This window comes from Vicugna pacos, chromosome 4 (assembly GCF_048564905.1).
Source record: "Vicugna pacos chromosome 4, VicPac4, whole genome shotgun sequence".
In the NCBI taxonomy this organism is placed as follows: domain Eukaryota; kingdom Metazoa; phylum Chordata; class Mammalia; order Artiodactyla; family Camelidae; genus Vicugna; species Vicugna pacos.
The window spans coordinates 31899227-31914819 of record NC_132990.1 but is presented as its reverse complement, the minus strand read 5'-3'; the positions used below and the strand labels follow the sequence as shown (position 1 = coordinate 31914819).

The 15593-nt window shown below is 38.0% G+C and overlaps 1 protein-coding gene across 5 annotated transcripts in view; it reads left to right on the top strand.

The window, feature by feature from the left end:
- Positions 1-15306, top strand: part of RIC1 (RIC1 homolog, RAB6A GEF complex partner 1) — a 103001-nt gene extending 87695 nt beyond the window's left edge. For 3 of the 5 annotated variants that reach the window (XM_006208147.3, XM_015242577.3, XM_031676950.2), the window contains 9 exons: positions 2936-3052; positions 3618-4346; positions 5880-6038; positions 6126-6262; positions 7851-8137; positions 8995-9186; positions 11415-11592; positions 11742-11930; positions 12731-15306. In XM_006208147.3, coding sequence (XP_006208209.2) covers positions 2936-3052; positions 3618-4346; positions 5880-6038; positions 6126-6262; positions 7851-8137; positions 8995-9186; positions 11415-11592; positions 11742-11930; positions 12731-13019 — 2277 coding nt within the window. In that variant the 3' untranslated portion in view covers positions 13020-15306. The remainder of the gene's footprint in view (positions 1-2935; positions 3053-3617; positions 4347-5879; positions 6039-6125; positions 6263-7850; positions 8138-8994; positions 9187-11414; positions 11593-11741; positions 11931-12730) is intronic. The other 2 variants (XM_015242579.3, XM_072959479.1) reach the window with 2 other exon arrangements.
- The last annotated feature ends 287 nt before the right edge of the window (positions 15307-15593 follow it).

Below are 15593 nucleotides of genomic sequence, written 5' to 3'. Positions count from 1 at the left end.
GAAGAAGTAGTATTTTGCTTTTTTTTTTTTTTAAATAAGGCAGTGTAAAATGTAGTGAAATTTACCATCTTAAAACTTGAAAGTAGTCATTATGAACATTAGTCATATTTTTGTGAATTGCAGGAAATTCTCTTAAGGTCTTTTGAAGTGTTTGACGCATTTGTCCCTATGCCAGTCCTCAGACTGTCGTTCTGTTTGGATTCTTGTGATTGCATGTTTGTTTTTCTTTTTCCTCTGTGGTTTAGCTCTTATAATTCCCACACACCTTTTAAATTCCATTTTTCCTTCTCCTGTCTCCAAGTTTTTCACTGTTTCTCGTGTGCAATGGACAGATGTTAAGCTTTTTACTTTCATGTCATTCTGTGCTGTATAGGGAACTGGAGACTTCTTTCCAAGTAAAGTTCTTAAGCTTTGTGACAGTTGCTTGGAGATTTTGTGGGGTTTATTTTTTTTAATTTCTACTTTGTAAATTAACAACAGTTCATGTCATTCTTACTACCTAGCTGGATATGGTCTAAAGCAAAAATGAAAGACGAAGTCTGTGAATCTTCTAAACCCTTTTGCCATTTCTTTTTTTTTTTTTTTTTTTTTTTTTTTCTTCATTTTTCCTTGGATGTCTGGTGAATTTTGACTCTGCTTATATTTAAGAGAGCAGTACTACAGAGCTGTATGGAAACTCATGTATAGGGCTGTTTGACTGTAGAGAATCACTATAGGCCAATGATTATCACCTGGGGGCAATTTATCCCCCTCCACTGAGGACATTGCCAATGTCTGGAAACATTTTTGGTTGTCACAACTAGGAAAGAAGTGCTGCTGACATCTAGTGGGTAGAGACCAGGAATGCTAAACATCTTACAATGCACAGAATGGTCACCCAAAACAAAGAATTGAAAACATTAATATTTTAGCTCTATTCTCTTGGGCAGATCACACTCTTCAGAGAAGAATCTGCCAACATTCTGAGATTCTAGCAATGGAAAAAGACTATCAGTCTTCACATTTAGTTAGTGAATCATTATTTAATTACCCTATTTTCAGTAAAACACTCCTGCCCTCAAATATGCTTGTGCCTCTTGACCCAGACTCCCTCTATTTCACTTTCTCCAGAGATCAGAACTTCAGGGATATTCTGCTGGAGTTAGAGTAGGACAGAGTTGTAGGGAGGATATTGTAAACAGACTTTCAAACAATTATTCTCTTTTAATCTCCTCCACCTCCATTTTCAGAGGTACCTGAAGTTCCCCACTTTGTGGGTTATTTGAAAGTTCTATAACGTAATTTATTTGCTTTCCCCACCTCCCCCCTACCCTCCACTGCAGACTTAGGATTCAGCTTTCCTGGTTGTGCCCAGTCAGTTATCATTAGTCCATCTGCTTTCCAGTTTTCAATATTCTTACTGTTTTCTTCCCTCCTGTTCTTTATGTTTCATGTATCTTTTTTTTTTGTTTTTTGTTTTTTTTGGGTTTTTTTTGTTTTTTTTTATTTTTTTACATTTTTATTGATTCATAATCATTTTACTTTTGCCATTTCTTTATGCACAATCCCTTGTATCTGAAAGCAGTATGAAAGAGTATTTTGTATATCTGAGTATTTTTTGCAAGTAGAATACATACGTAGTGTGGTGGTGGTTTTCCTGACTGAACCCTGAATAATATTGGCAGCTTAAATTTATCCAGCCAGCAAGAGTCAAAGCTGGGACACAATCCCGTGTCGTCTGAATAATCATCCTTTCCTTCCTGAAATTTTTTTATTCTTTGGTTTATATGACATTGTGCTCTCCTGTTTTCTCATCTTGACTTCAGAAGCTTAGACAGCGGCCCTCTGCTCTTTTGCTCATATATACCTTGCTTCAGAAAACTCATCTGTTTCTTTCGGTTTATCAACCTCGCCTTTATAGTTATGATTCTGGCATATTTATCTGAGGTTTAGTCATATCTCACAACATTTTTACTTGAAATTTTTAAGATTGTTTCAAATTTAATGGGACATAAAATGAAATTCTTCAGTTTTCCCTTCCCTAAACTAATTTCTCCTCCTGACTTCTATCAGTGATAACCTCAGTTTCTCTAGCACCTTACCTAGATTCGGTACCCTGAAATCATCTTTGATTCAGCTTTATTTTTCTATATCCCTCATGTCTAGAATATAAGTAAGCTTTTGTTTTGTTTTAATCAAAATGCTCTTCCTCTTTACAAGTGAAAATGACTTGATAGCTGAGATTCACTTTAAAACAGTGCTTCTCAAACTTTAAGCTGGGTTCAAAGGGAAATCATTATCCTAGGTTCTCTGCTTTGGAGTTTGATTGAAATTTTCCTTAATAAAAAGGCAGACTGTTTTCTTCATTCCTAAATTCACCACTGACTCCCTTAATCAAGAACCATAGTTAGTGGCTTATTTCCTGTTTTTTCCTCTACTTTCCAAGCCCTCCTTGAAGGTCTATTACCATCCAACATTTTTCTCACAATTTCCCTCATCTAGCCAGATTGTTCTTAACTTTCCTGATAGAACTGTTCTATCCCTGTTCTGTCCTGTGTCCATGTCCTTTATATTGCATTCTTCAACTAAAGTACCAACCCTTTTGCTCCAACTCATGTGTGTCTTCCCCATCCTTCAAGTCCTACCTCATCCTTTAAGCTGGGTCAGTGAAGTGATCTCTCATTTTTCTGAACTTCTGAAGTTCTCTTACTTTTCCAAGAAAACTCAGCTCTGCCCTGAATTTTATGTTCACTTGCATTGTTCATTAATTGCACTGTGTTAAGCTTGATCTACCCTAGCCAGAAGGCTCCTTGTACTCCTACAGAGCTTAACAGAATGGCTGTACATAGTACACACTCATTATTGCTGTTTGTTTAACCTGAAAACCTTATGGATTGAGGGGAATGCTGAAAACATACCTACAAATCAGCATGAATCCAATTTATTTTTCTTTCAGGCTCGTGATGCAGAGAGCATTATGTTAAATCTTGCAGGACAGCTCATCATGATGCAGAGGGACAGATCAGGCCCTCAGATCCGGGAGAAGGACAGTAACCCTAACCAAAGGAAACTTGTGAGTAAAACACAGGTCATTTAGAACATTAAGAATGTATGGGAAGGCAAGGAGGGAAACAGCTCAGTGGTAGAGCACATGCTTAGCATGCATGAGGTCCTGGGTTCAACCCCAGTACTTCCACCAAAAAAAAAAGTATGAGAGGTGGATGAAGGAATAGAAGAATTTAAGTGGCAAGTGTTGTGATTTGAAAACTGAGAAAATGCATAAAATTAGTCTTAAGTCTCTGGGTGTAAAACTGTAAAGGGTGAAGGATAAGTTCCTAAAATGATAATAAAATGTTCTGTATGCCAGATGGTACTGCTTACCTGTTATTTGCAAATTCTAATAGAAAAACAGGATAAATTGGTGAGGTTTGTCAAGGATGAGGGGTTATTTTGATTTTAGATTTAAATAGACATACTTTGAAAGGTGAGGTACACTATTAGTAACTCTAAATAGGTTCCCCTAATTTTCCCCCAAATTTATGCAATCTTTTTGAAAGACTTAGGAAACCGCTGCCTAGGAACTTAAGAATCTGCAAGTTTAATGAGAACAAAACTGGTTTCTGTCTTTCCTCCTCCAGCTGCCGTTCTGCCCTCCTGTTGTACTAGCCCAGTCTGTTGAAAATGTCTGGACCACATGTCGAGCAAATAAACAAAAGCGTCACCTTCTGGAGGCCCTCTGGCTGAGCTGTGGGGGTGCAGGGATGAAAGTTTGGCTCCCTCTCTTCCCTAGGGATCACCGGAAGCCCCATTCCTTCTTGTCCCAGCGGATCATGCTGCCTTTCCACATAAATATTTACCCCCTGGCTGTTCTGTTTGAAGATGCATTAGTCCTTGGTGCTGTCAATGACACTTTACTCTATGATTGTTTGTATGCTCGGAACAGTGCTAAGGAACAGCTGGAGGTGCTCTTCCCTTTCTGTGTTGTGGAGAGAACCTCTCAGATCTACCTCCACCACATTCTGCGTCAGCTGCTGGTGAGGAACCTTGGGGAGCAAGCCTTGCTCTTAGCCCAGTCCTGTGCCGCATTACCTTACTTTCCTCATGTGCTGGAGCTCATGCTCCATGAAGTGCTGGAAGAAGAAGCTACCTCACGGGAGCCCATTCCCGACCCTCTGCTTCCCACTGTGGCAAAATTTATTACCGAGTTCCCCCTCTTCCTGCAGACAGTTGTTCATTGTGCCAGGAAGACTGAATATGCCCTGTGGAATTACCTTTTTGCAGCTGTGGGAAACCCCAAGGACTTGTTTGAGGAATGTTTGATGGCTCAGGATTTGGACACTGCTGCCTCTTATCTTATTATCTTACAGGTAACAATTCTCTTATAAAGGTACAAGGATTACCGAGCTTAACTAGAAGGGAGAAAAAAATGTCCTGTGCTGGCACTGTGATTGTGTTTAAAGAATTAATTCAGCCAAGTTTTCTGTTCAGTTTTTATCTTTCCTTTTGAAGAATTCAGTCTTATCAAATGATGGCAGAAAATTTCTTTACTATCATAAAGTAACATTGCAGGGATTTTTTTTTTCATCCTGTTTGTTCATATATAGGTCTAAAGCAAATTGAGTTTACAGTATTGTTTTGAAGAAGAAATGTCATATGTATACATATAGTATATGCATATGCATATAATGAATGTATTATAATGCATATAATAACTTGCACATATTTCATAAGATTATTTAAATGTTACATAAGAAAGATAATAATACAGAATTATTTTGAGTATTAGTGGGTTCATCTGAGCCCTCCACAATAACCTCTTTCCTTATAGTGTGGAATTGGTGAGGGAACTGATTAAAATGTGGGTAAATATTCTTGTAGCACAGTTTTTCTCAAGATAATGAGTACTTTGAGACTCAGGAAAATTTGTTTCATTATATATTTGACAGAAGTCTTGAGGGTTGTTCTGTCAGTCAGATATGGATTTGATAGGTTGTCCTTAAAAGTTCTTTCAAATTACTGCACAGTTGTTTTCACTGATAAAAGAAGCTAGCCAAAAACATGGGTAAAACTCTGCCTGAAGCAATTTTCCTTTCAGCTTATTTGCTTCATGACACCTAATTTGAAACTAGAGGAGATACTCAGGCAGAAGCTGGATGGCCTCGAGATTCTGTGATCCCTTGGCTATTCGTAAAGGCTATAGAATCATAAAAACAGAAACAAAATGAATGCAGTCTTTTTTTGTTTTAGGTCACTCCTTAGACTTTCAGTGGTCTCCCAAGCAATGGAATTAGAAACTTTTTCTCTCTCAGAATTCCTAAGTTGCTATGGATTGCCAGATAAAAATTACAGTTAAACTTGTTTATAAGGCACCTTTTCAAGAAGGCCGCTGCAAGCAGCAAGGTTAAATTTGTGAGAGAATCACCGAGGATGCTCATTGTGTGGTAGTACATACTGTCGCCCAAAGCCAAGATTTTTTTAGTCACATCCTCAAAAAACACTGTCATAGGAGATTACCTGAGCCTTCTTGGAGTCAAGGAGGCAGATTTATATCTTTGGTTTTCTGCTAATCTTCAAGTTACTTAACTCCATTTCCTTATCTGTAAAATGGGAATGGTATACCTATTCTGCAAAGTCACTAGGAAAAATGAAAGAAAGAATGTAAGATATCTGAGTTCAGTAAATCATAATGCATGTTACACCAGCATAGTATTTGCCTCACTTTTCCTTGTATGACGTTTCTTTATGCTTCTTTTAATCTTACTATTAAACTATCCCCTTCAGTGTTGTGGCTGCACTACTTCTCTGTGTTTAGGGAACCAGGGAGATAAAGAACTGTTCAAGTCTTCCCAAAGTATTTGCAGTATAAAAGGAATTCTTGTCTTCCTTGGTGGTTTTTTTAGAACATGGAAGTCCCAGCAGTAAGTAGGCAACATGCCACACTTCTGTTCAACACAGCCCTGGAACAAGGCAAGTGGGACCTGTGTCGACACATGATTCGGTTTCTTAAAGCCATTGGCTCTGGAGAATCTGAGACACCTCCATCCACACCTACAGCTCAGGTTAGTTGCAAAATTGCAGTTTCTCTAGGCCGTACATCCACAGGGCATCTTCCTCTAACTGTGTGTATACCTTGTGTGTAACCACAGGAACCCAGTTCAAGTGGTGGATTTGAGTTCTTCAGGAATCGAAGCATCAGTTTATCCCAGTCAGCTGAAAATGTTCCTGCTAGTAAATTCAGCTTACAGAAAACACTGAGTATGCCATCTGGCCCTTCTGGAAAAAGGTAATAGAAGGAAGAGCTGTTACTGCTTTAGGACATTCTGTGACACATTGCATTTCAGATTATTTGTAAAATTCGATCTTAGGAAAACAACTATTTGATCCCAATTGCAGTACCTTTTTACATTGCCAAAAGGCTTAGAGACCACACAAAAGGCTTCTCTTTTTCCTTCCTCCAAAGTTCACTTCTTTACTCTCTGTACAGTTTCTGCCCTTGTGTGCCTGGTTCTAAATGCAACCACCTTTAAATTACTTGTGATAATGGAGGGTCAGAATAAAAGGAAGATAGATAAATCTGCAGATAAATCCAAAAGCCTTCTTAGAGTCCACAATTTTATCCTTCTTTGTACCTCTTGACAAAAAATAACATTTAGTCATGTGCTTGACTCTTCTGTGACTCTCTTGAGTGGAGAAGTCATTACATAGTGGGAGAGCCAAAAGGAAGTGTGTCCTGGAGACTGAAACCTACGTTACTTGTAGATGGGTTATGGTCTCCTGAGAGGGAACTGTGAACTCATACAATATGAAATAGTTAGGATTTCCTCTGTTTTGTGAGGTTTTTATATTTCTCCCCATGTTATGTGTTTTTGGCTGTTGTTTTTTCTCTTCCCTAATCCTTTTATATTCTGTGTGTATTCTTACTTCAGTGCCTTCAGTGAGAGCTTACTGGACATTTTTTATTATTATGTATTACTCCTTTTTCTTATCACAGCCATTAATACCACCCCCATTCCCAAAACACACACACACGATCTTGGCCTATATACAAGTAAAATGTAAACCGTAGAGGACTGTTAACAATTGCCAGGCAAACAGTAGCTTCTCAGCAATACTCAGAATTTAAATGCTGGCTAATACGTACCAAGGACTCACTATGTGACAGGCAAGATTCTAAGCATATACTTGTGTAGGTCTTTAAATCCTCATAACAACTCTGTCGGGGTAGATACTGTTATTATCCGTGTTGTACAGGTGAAAAACAGATGCTCAGAAAAATAAACTTGCTCTGTGTTCGCACAACTGATGTGTGGCAGAGCCAAGATCTGAATCAAGGCAGTCCTGCTCCGATACTGCCTCTCACTGAAAGCACCCCCACTACCCAGTTATACCCCATCAGTTCATATGGGTAAGAAATAATAGACTATATTCAGTCATCATTAATTTTTAAAAATCAGTTTTATTTTTATGTGTCTGTATAACCCACATTAAGAGTCTTCATTTCACTCTGCTTCTTTCTCCTTAATTTCTTTATCTGATCTCCTTCCCTCTTTTCACTGGTCTTTTCAAATATTGCATTTATTTGCTCCCTTCTTTGCTTCACTCTCTTCCTGGTTTGGCTTTGTCTGCCTCCTGTTCTTTCCTGTTCTGTGTATTCATTCTGCAGATATGTTTTAAGAGCCTGCTGTGTTCCAAGTACTGTTTAACACGTTGTGGTATCACATGGAGAAGCCCTGATACTTTATCTTCCTCTTCACTCAGAATTAGAGCTTAGATCTCTCACCTCCTTGTCATCGTTACCATTGCTACTTCATAAAAGTAGGTGAAGTCCTCTGGTGAAGACTTCTGTAGCTTTTGTATGTTCCCACTTATAGATGGAGCAAAGATAGTGACTGTGCTGAGAACATGTATATTGACATGATGCTCTGGAGACATGCTCGGCGTCTCTTAGAAGAAGTTCGGCTAAAGGACCTCGGCTGCTTTGCAGCCCAGCTGGGCTTTGAACTAATTAGTTGGTTGTGCAAGGAACGTACCCGGGCTGCCCGAGTAGACAACTTTGTGTTAGCCCTGAAGAGACTCCACAAAGACTTCCTGTGGCCACTTCCCATCATCCCTGCTGCTTCTGTCAGTTCTCCTTTCAAGAATGGAAAATATCGAACAGGTAATGTAGGCGTTGTGTCACTTGTACAGGGAGAATTGTATTTTGCTTCAACAAATATTTTGCTGTTAGTAGATATTCAAGGACGTCTCTTCCTTCCAAGTTCAGGAAAAGATAAAAGCCAACTTTTTGTACACCATTTGGAACATCCACCATTCAACTAAGGATGTAAATAAAGTAGCGCATATGTCTTAGGACCTTGAAGTCTAATTTATAAATCCAGCCGGTTGTTATCTCAAATTATCAGCAAGTTGAGCATTGGCTGAATATAGAAGGTTCCACACTTAATTTGTAGGAAGGAGTTTTGGAATTGATTAGTCATGGAACTCAAAATAAGCTAAATTATGACTTCTCTAACAGGACTCATTCCAGAGAAGTGTTGAAAATGCAACTTTTGAGAGCTTGGACCATCATCTAAATTAGGAAAGGACAAAGTAAAACTGTATTTTGATAAAAGAAAAAAGGGAAAGTGTTTTAGTTCAGGTCTTTTAAAGAAAATTGTTCTAATTATTACGTATGAACATTCAAAAATTTTTTCATTATGGCATTTGGAAACTTCATGTCATTTTAAGAACCAAGGAAAATTACTTACAAGATGAACAGAATAGAGTTTTGCCTAGTTGTAGTAAGATATGTGATGATATAAGATGACTGTTAGGTGGCACTGTATAGTCAGTCCATTATGTTTCAGGCCTATGTCCCTGGCTCGTGGGTGGATGGTGCAATGTTGGGACAGTAATTGGCCTTGAACTTTTAGTATCTGGGGTTGGTGGGGGAAGAGAAGCTAAAAGAACTGAATTGGAAGTGGCAGTATGTGCATCTTGAATTCTCATTTTTTTGTTTTCGGACCCACCTTGCAGTGGGAGAGCAGCTGTTAAAGTCTCAATCAGCTGACCCTTTTTTAAACCTTGAGATAGATGCTGGCATCTCTAATGTCCAGCGAAGTCAGAGCTGGCTCGGCAACATTGGCCCCACCCATCATGAGATAGACACAGCCTCATCCCATGGACCACAAATGCAAGATGCCTTCTTGTCACCTTTATCTAATAAAGGTAAATATTTTAAATCCTAGCTGTTCTTCAGTTCCTTTGGAGGAAAGTTTATATGCTAAAGCACTTCAGAGAGCGAATTCACTCTTTTGAGATTAGATAGATTAAGTAGCCATTACTGTCGGCTGGAGAGGTGGGTAGTTACTAGGACAAGGCCAAGTTTGGCCTTGACTATACTTGGCCATGTTTATTTTAGATAAATGATTTAGGTAAAATCTCATTACAGCTCAGCACTGATAAATGAACCTTTGCAATCAGTTCTGATGGTATAGAAAGGCTAACTTTTTACCTCAAATAAACACAGTGTTATCCCCATATTAAGAATTCCATTCTGCTTGTAAGTAGACCTGTATCTACATTAAAAAAAAAAATCATACCTAATTATCTTCTGTTTTTTTGTTTCATTGATAAAAATGTGTGGAAATTTTTTTCCCTTTAGTAGATTCCTACATAATATCCTTAGTTTTTCCTCTTAGCCTTCAAAGCTTAAAGTACTTACTGTCCAGCCCGTTACCAAAGAATGTGTGTCAACTTCTGGGATTACAGTCATGGGTAAATTACTAACTGAAGAAGTTTTAAATTGATTTATGTTGTTCAGGTTTATGTAATTACAAGAACTTACATAGCAGTTGGCCTGATTTTCTGCAGTCTTCTCAATGGCTAGGCATTCATCTGATGTTTGATTTTCAGTGTGTCATCACTGTTACCTGAACTTCTGCTATGTGGGGAGGTATATAGCTGCAATTGCTTTATTTTAAAATTTAACAAGTAAAATTTACCACTTAACCGTTTTTAAGAGGACAGTTCAGTAGTGTTAACTCATTCACATTGTCGTGCAACTAACCTGCAGAACTCTTTCCATCTTGCAAAACCAAAACTCCATACCCATTAAGTAACAACTCTCCCTCCCCCAACTGCTGGCAACCATCATTCTATTCTCTGTCTCTTTGTGTTAGACTTTTTGTGACTAGCTTATTTCACTTGTGTAATATTCTCAAAGTTCATCCCTCTTGCAGCATGCATGGGAATTTCCTTCTGTTTTAAGACTGAATGGTAGTCCATTGTGTGTTTATACCACATTTTGTTGATCACCAATGGACACTTGCACTGCTGCCTTTTGGTTATTGTGAATAAGGCTGCAGTGAATGTAGTAATACAGTGAACATGAGAAGTCTCTTTGAGACCCTGCTTTCAGTTGGACATACACCGAAAAGTAGGATTGCCAGGTCATAGGGTAATTCAATTTTTAATATTTTGAGGGCCTACCATAGCAGCTGTACCATTAGCATTCCCACCACATTGGCAAAGGATCCAGTTTCACCACATCCTCACCAACATTTATTTGCTGGTTTTGTTGACAGTAGCATCCTAATGGGCATGACGTAGTATCAGTGCTTTTTTTTAGAATTTTTAAAGAGATCATTTCAAACATTTAAAAAGAAGTAATCATAGTATAAAGGGCCCTTCCCCTCCCTGCTTCAGTTATTGCCAACTCATGACCAGATTTGTTTCATCTGCTTCCCCCTTCCTGTATTATGGAACTAAATCCAAGATGTGATATATTATGTATTCCTAAAAGGACTCTTTTTTGCAGGGGAAGGGGAACCATAATATCATTAACATCACTCTAAAAATTCAGCAATAATTTCTTAATACCATCAGATATCCAGTAAGAATTCAAATTCCAATTGTTTCAGAATGTCATAATTCTTTTATGGTTTGAAGCAAGACCCAAATAAGGTTTACACACATCGTGATTATCATGTTTTTGTTTCTTAGTGATCGTTCCCCCTCCCCGTCTCTTGCAGTTTACTCACTGAAGAACCTTGCTTCTGTAGATCTTTTCATAATGTGGATTTTAGGTGATTGCATCTTCATGGTTTAGTTGAACAGTTTCCTCTGTATTTCTTATAAACTGATAATCAAATCTGAACATTTGGTCAGATTACAGCTAGGGGTTTTTTTTTTTTTGGAGGCAGGTAAGACTGCCTCGTAGGTACTAGTGGTGTTTTTCTGTCTGAAGGTACATAATGCCTGGTCACCTCTCTAATGATTTTTTTTAATATCTACTATTATTAATATGATACGAGAATTTTACTACTGGATTTAATGTTTTGGTCTTAAAATCCTGAAGAGAAATCAACCTCTGCAAAATAGTTAATATATAAAATTGAAGGAAAACTTATGTTCTACATGAAACCAGTTTATAACTTTTGGCAATTCTTCATCAGGTGATGAATGCAGTATTGGTTCAGCCACAGACTTGACTGAAAGTAGCTCCGTGGTGGATGGGGACTGGACAATGGTGGATGAAAATTTCTCCACACTCAGTTTAACCCAGTCAGAGCTAGAGCACATCTCCATGGAGTTGGCGAGTAAGGGGCCTCATAAATCCCAGGTCCAGCTTCGGTGAGTTTCTATTTTGGAAGCACAGAATGCCTGCTCAGGCTGTCTGGGCCAATAGGGTACCGAGGCTGCTTTCCTGATAGTGACTGCTTCTCTGTGTATCTGTAGATCCCTCTTAGCATCAGTCATTTTGTTTCTGCTTATATATATAGGTACTTGCTACACATCTTCATGGAGGCAGGATGTCTGGACTGGTGCATTGTCATAGGCCTGATTCTTAGAGAATCCTCAGTAATCAACCAGATTTTGGTTATTATACAGTCTTCGGAAGTAGATGGAGAGATGTTACAGAACATAAAGGCAGGGCTACAAGCAGTGGACCGATGGGCCGCTACAGATTGGTAAGTGCTGGTGTCCTTAGGTTTGTTACCCTGACTGTCCTTTGGTGAAAACTGGCCTTTCACTTTAAGGCTTAATTCTGGTTCATTTATTTGGAGACTCTTAGGTTGGTAGAAATAAAAAATAGTTTCATATATTCATTTTAAAGGCTGTTTTCTTTAGTTACCATTCTATACCTGTCTATTTAGATGAGCAGTGTCCATTGAGATAGTGTTGGTCAGTGAATGCATGTCACTGACTCAAGATTGATACAGTACAAATGACCTTAGAGTTAGGGTGGAACTTGAGATTTTTCGTTTTGTGGAATTGAAGGTAATAATCTAAAAACATCTAGTTGAGAAGATAACATTTTAAGGTCTATGTGAATTTACCATTCCATGGCAAGCCCAAGTAAGGAGTATTAAATGGGAGTTCAAAGAATCTGGGATTCTAGCCCCTTGTCACCAGTTATGTGTGGATCCAGGGCTTCTCCTACTTGAGTCTGGTTTTCCTTAATTGACAGATTCATTCAGGTTAAGTGTTGAAGGTCCTTTTTCAGGTCTAAAATCCTGTTGCTCCTTAGACTGGAGAATATTTTTAATGGTAATACTGGATGAGGATTGTGTTCACACTTACGCTATGTGCAGCTCCCACTGTGCTGGCCAGGGCATCAGAGACACCTTTCCTCCCGACGTCTCTATGCCTCCTTCCCTCCCCCCAGTCACTGACGCTGCTCAGAGTTTAGTAGGAATTTGTCCGTAACATGCTATGGAGCCTTTTGAATGTGACAGACAAGAGCTAATTTCCTTTTTCCTCTACTTAGTCCTGGATATAAGCCATTTTTAAACATCATTAAGCCACAACTACAGAAGCTCAGTGAGATAACAGAAGAGCACGTCCAGCCTGAAGCCTTCCAACCAGTAACTGTGGGTAAGACTCCTGAACAGACTAGCCCCCGGGCAGAGGAGAGCAGGGGCTCCTCAGGCCATGGAAGTATCCCCCAGGGTGAGGTTGGAGGTAGCAGTTTAGTCAGCCGGAAAGAAGAGGACACAGCCCAAGCAGAGGAGGAGGAACCTTTTCAAGATGGGACTTACGACTGTTCCGTGTCCTAACAACGGTGGGTACCATCCCCACAGGCAGTATTAATTAGCAGCAGCGTACAGCTGAGGACACTGTGACCTAGTTGGATAATTTAACCAGGGAGAGAACTCAGCTCAGAGACTCTGGTAAGGTATTATTAAATTTTAACTCTTTCTCCTCTAAGAAATCTCTTTGAGTCCATAAAAATGTGATATTGAAAAATCTTCTTTCATAAAACAATTTTTTAAGCTACAGTGGAAAGTAATAATACTGTACAGATGCACATGAGAATATTTTGGTTTTATTCTTAAAGGTTAGTAGCTCTTGAACCACAGGGATTGTTTTGCCCTAGACGAGCTTACTTTTTCACTACTTATAGCTTCCTGTATGTTTTCTGGCTCAGCGTGTGTCCAGACTGCTATTTAAAAGTAAATGCTAAGGTGCTTGCTGTAGCTCATCAAGTACTTGAGCTACCTGTGTGCCCCCTGGATCAAGAGCACGGGCCTCCTGAAGAGACGCCTGTCCTGGCAGAACAGGTGCCAGTGTAATTAAAAAACCTCCTCCTTTTCTAGCCTGTTAAATCCCAGTCCCAAGTTGATGGAAGCTAGTGACCAGTGAGTCAGTGCCTACTTTAGCAAGCTTGAGTCCTGCTAGATCAGAGTGGGCAGGGGTCTGAGGAGTTCTTATCAATTATGCTGTTAGATACCACTGAACTATTTTGTATCAAAGAATTGTATCTTTTTGTGAATACTCTTGTGTAAATATACTCAAAGGCACTGTTCATATTTTTAGGGCTTATAATTTGTAAGGTTTTATGCTGGATTCTGCATGGCTATAGATACTCTTGGAATAAAGACAGGGCTTGCTCTTTTCAAATGTGAGCAGTCTAGAGGAAGACAGGTTTATTGGCTTGGTCATAAAGTAACAGAAATGGTCACACTGATCATGAAATGAACAGGTTTTGTGCAAATTAATGTAGTTTCTTATTTATTGCTTTTGTAAATTGAATAAAAATGGACAAATGTACATAGACTGATGAATCCTATATTATCACGGCTACTAAAAATTAGTATGTAAAGAATGCATTATTTGTTGTAACTTTTAAAGTATTTTATGTATTTCTAGATTTGAGTTAAATTTTAGTTTTCATACATTATGAAAACATAATTGCATTACTCTTTAATTGCTTCATACTAAACACATATCCACTGTATGTACATCAATTACCTTATAACAGTATTAATTTAGATAGCTTGTTTGTACTGTGCAATTTGAACAAAGGAATGCAATGTTATTTTTTACAAAACAAACTTATTTTTATAACAATGTATTTGATGTGGACCAAATTCATACCACTATGTAAAACAGCCTCTCTTCTCATAGTGCAATTACAGTTTAGAAATAAAACTTGGTCCTCTATCTTTGGTTTTTTTAAAGTAAATGGCTAGATTTAGTTGTCCTAGCCAGGTTTCCTTTGAAGGGAAACTCAAAACCATTTTGAAAATGCTTAATTCAGAACTCATCAAACTGTTTTAAATTATTGAGTTTGGTAATTTACTATCACTTTTCACATTACAAGTGCAATAATGTCACACACTAAAACTCCTGAATGGGTGGAATATGTGATTGGTTATTGGTACCTTGTCCTTCTGGTGCTACTTTTATTTAAGCCTTTGTTTTAAATCACCTTTCCCTGAATCTTAAGATAGAAAATAATGTTTCCCATGTGAGTACATGCAGCCCAGCAAGAAACTAAACAAATTTCTTCTCCTGTCCTAGTCCATTAGGAGAAGAACTAGCATTACTTTTGTGTTTGGTGTGAATATTTAGTCAATAAAAATGACTTACCATTGCAAACAGCTGTGATCTTTTCAAGTATCCTAATGTGCTGCTGGGTTCATCTTGCACTCTTAAAAGCAGGGCACCAATAAGTTAACTGTATTCCTGTGGTTCACACCATGAACAAAACTTTTCTATAAAATATTTGCTTTTCAATGAACAGATGTGGATGCTCCCAAGGCAAAAAATTTTGGCAAGTTTACAGAAAATTTCTCTTTGGTAGTTTGTTATAATGCTTTAATTTTTAATTCATATTTTAATTTTGCCTTGTTTGGATCACATATCAAATATCTAAGCCATAATTTTAACCAATGAATTTAAATATTCAGTATAACTATTTGAAGTTTAAATTATTTGCTGATACCAAAACAAGGAGTCACTTGGGGGTAGAGTTAACCTTTGCTTGTAATTAAAGTTGCTGCTACTTCTGTAACGTGTATATTTTTAACTTGGTAAAGGGCAATAAAACCGTTACCTGAACTTTTGTTTATTCATCATCTCAAGTTAACAGCAAAAGGTGTATGTATTACAAGTCACAAAAATATTCTTTTCATTATATAATTATACCTCTTAGGATTTTCCTTATGAAATAGAGATTTAGATTTAAGATGTATATGCAGAATTACTTAGAATAGGAGCCTCAAGAGTTGGCAGCGTCCTAGATGCCTGACAATAGATGATTAGAACAGACAATCCATGTTGATTACATGGAAAATACTCAAAATACAGTGAAAAAATGATATAAAATTATACATAGCACAGGAGAC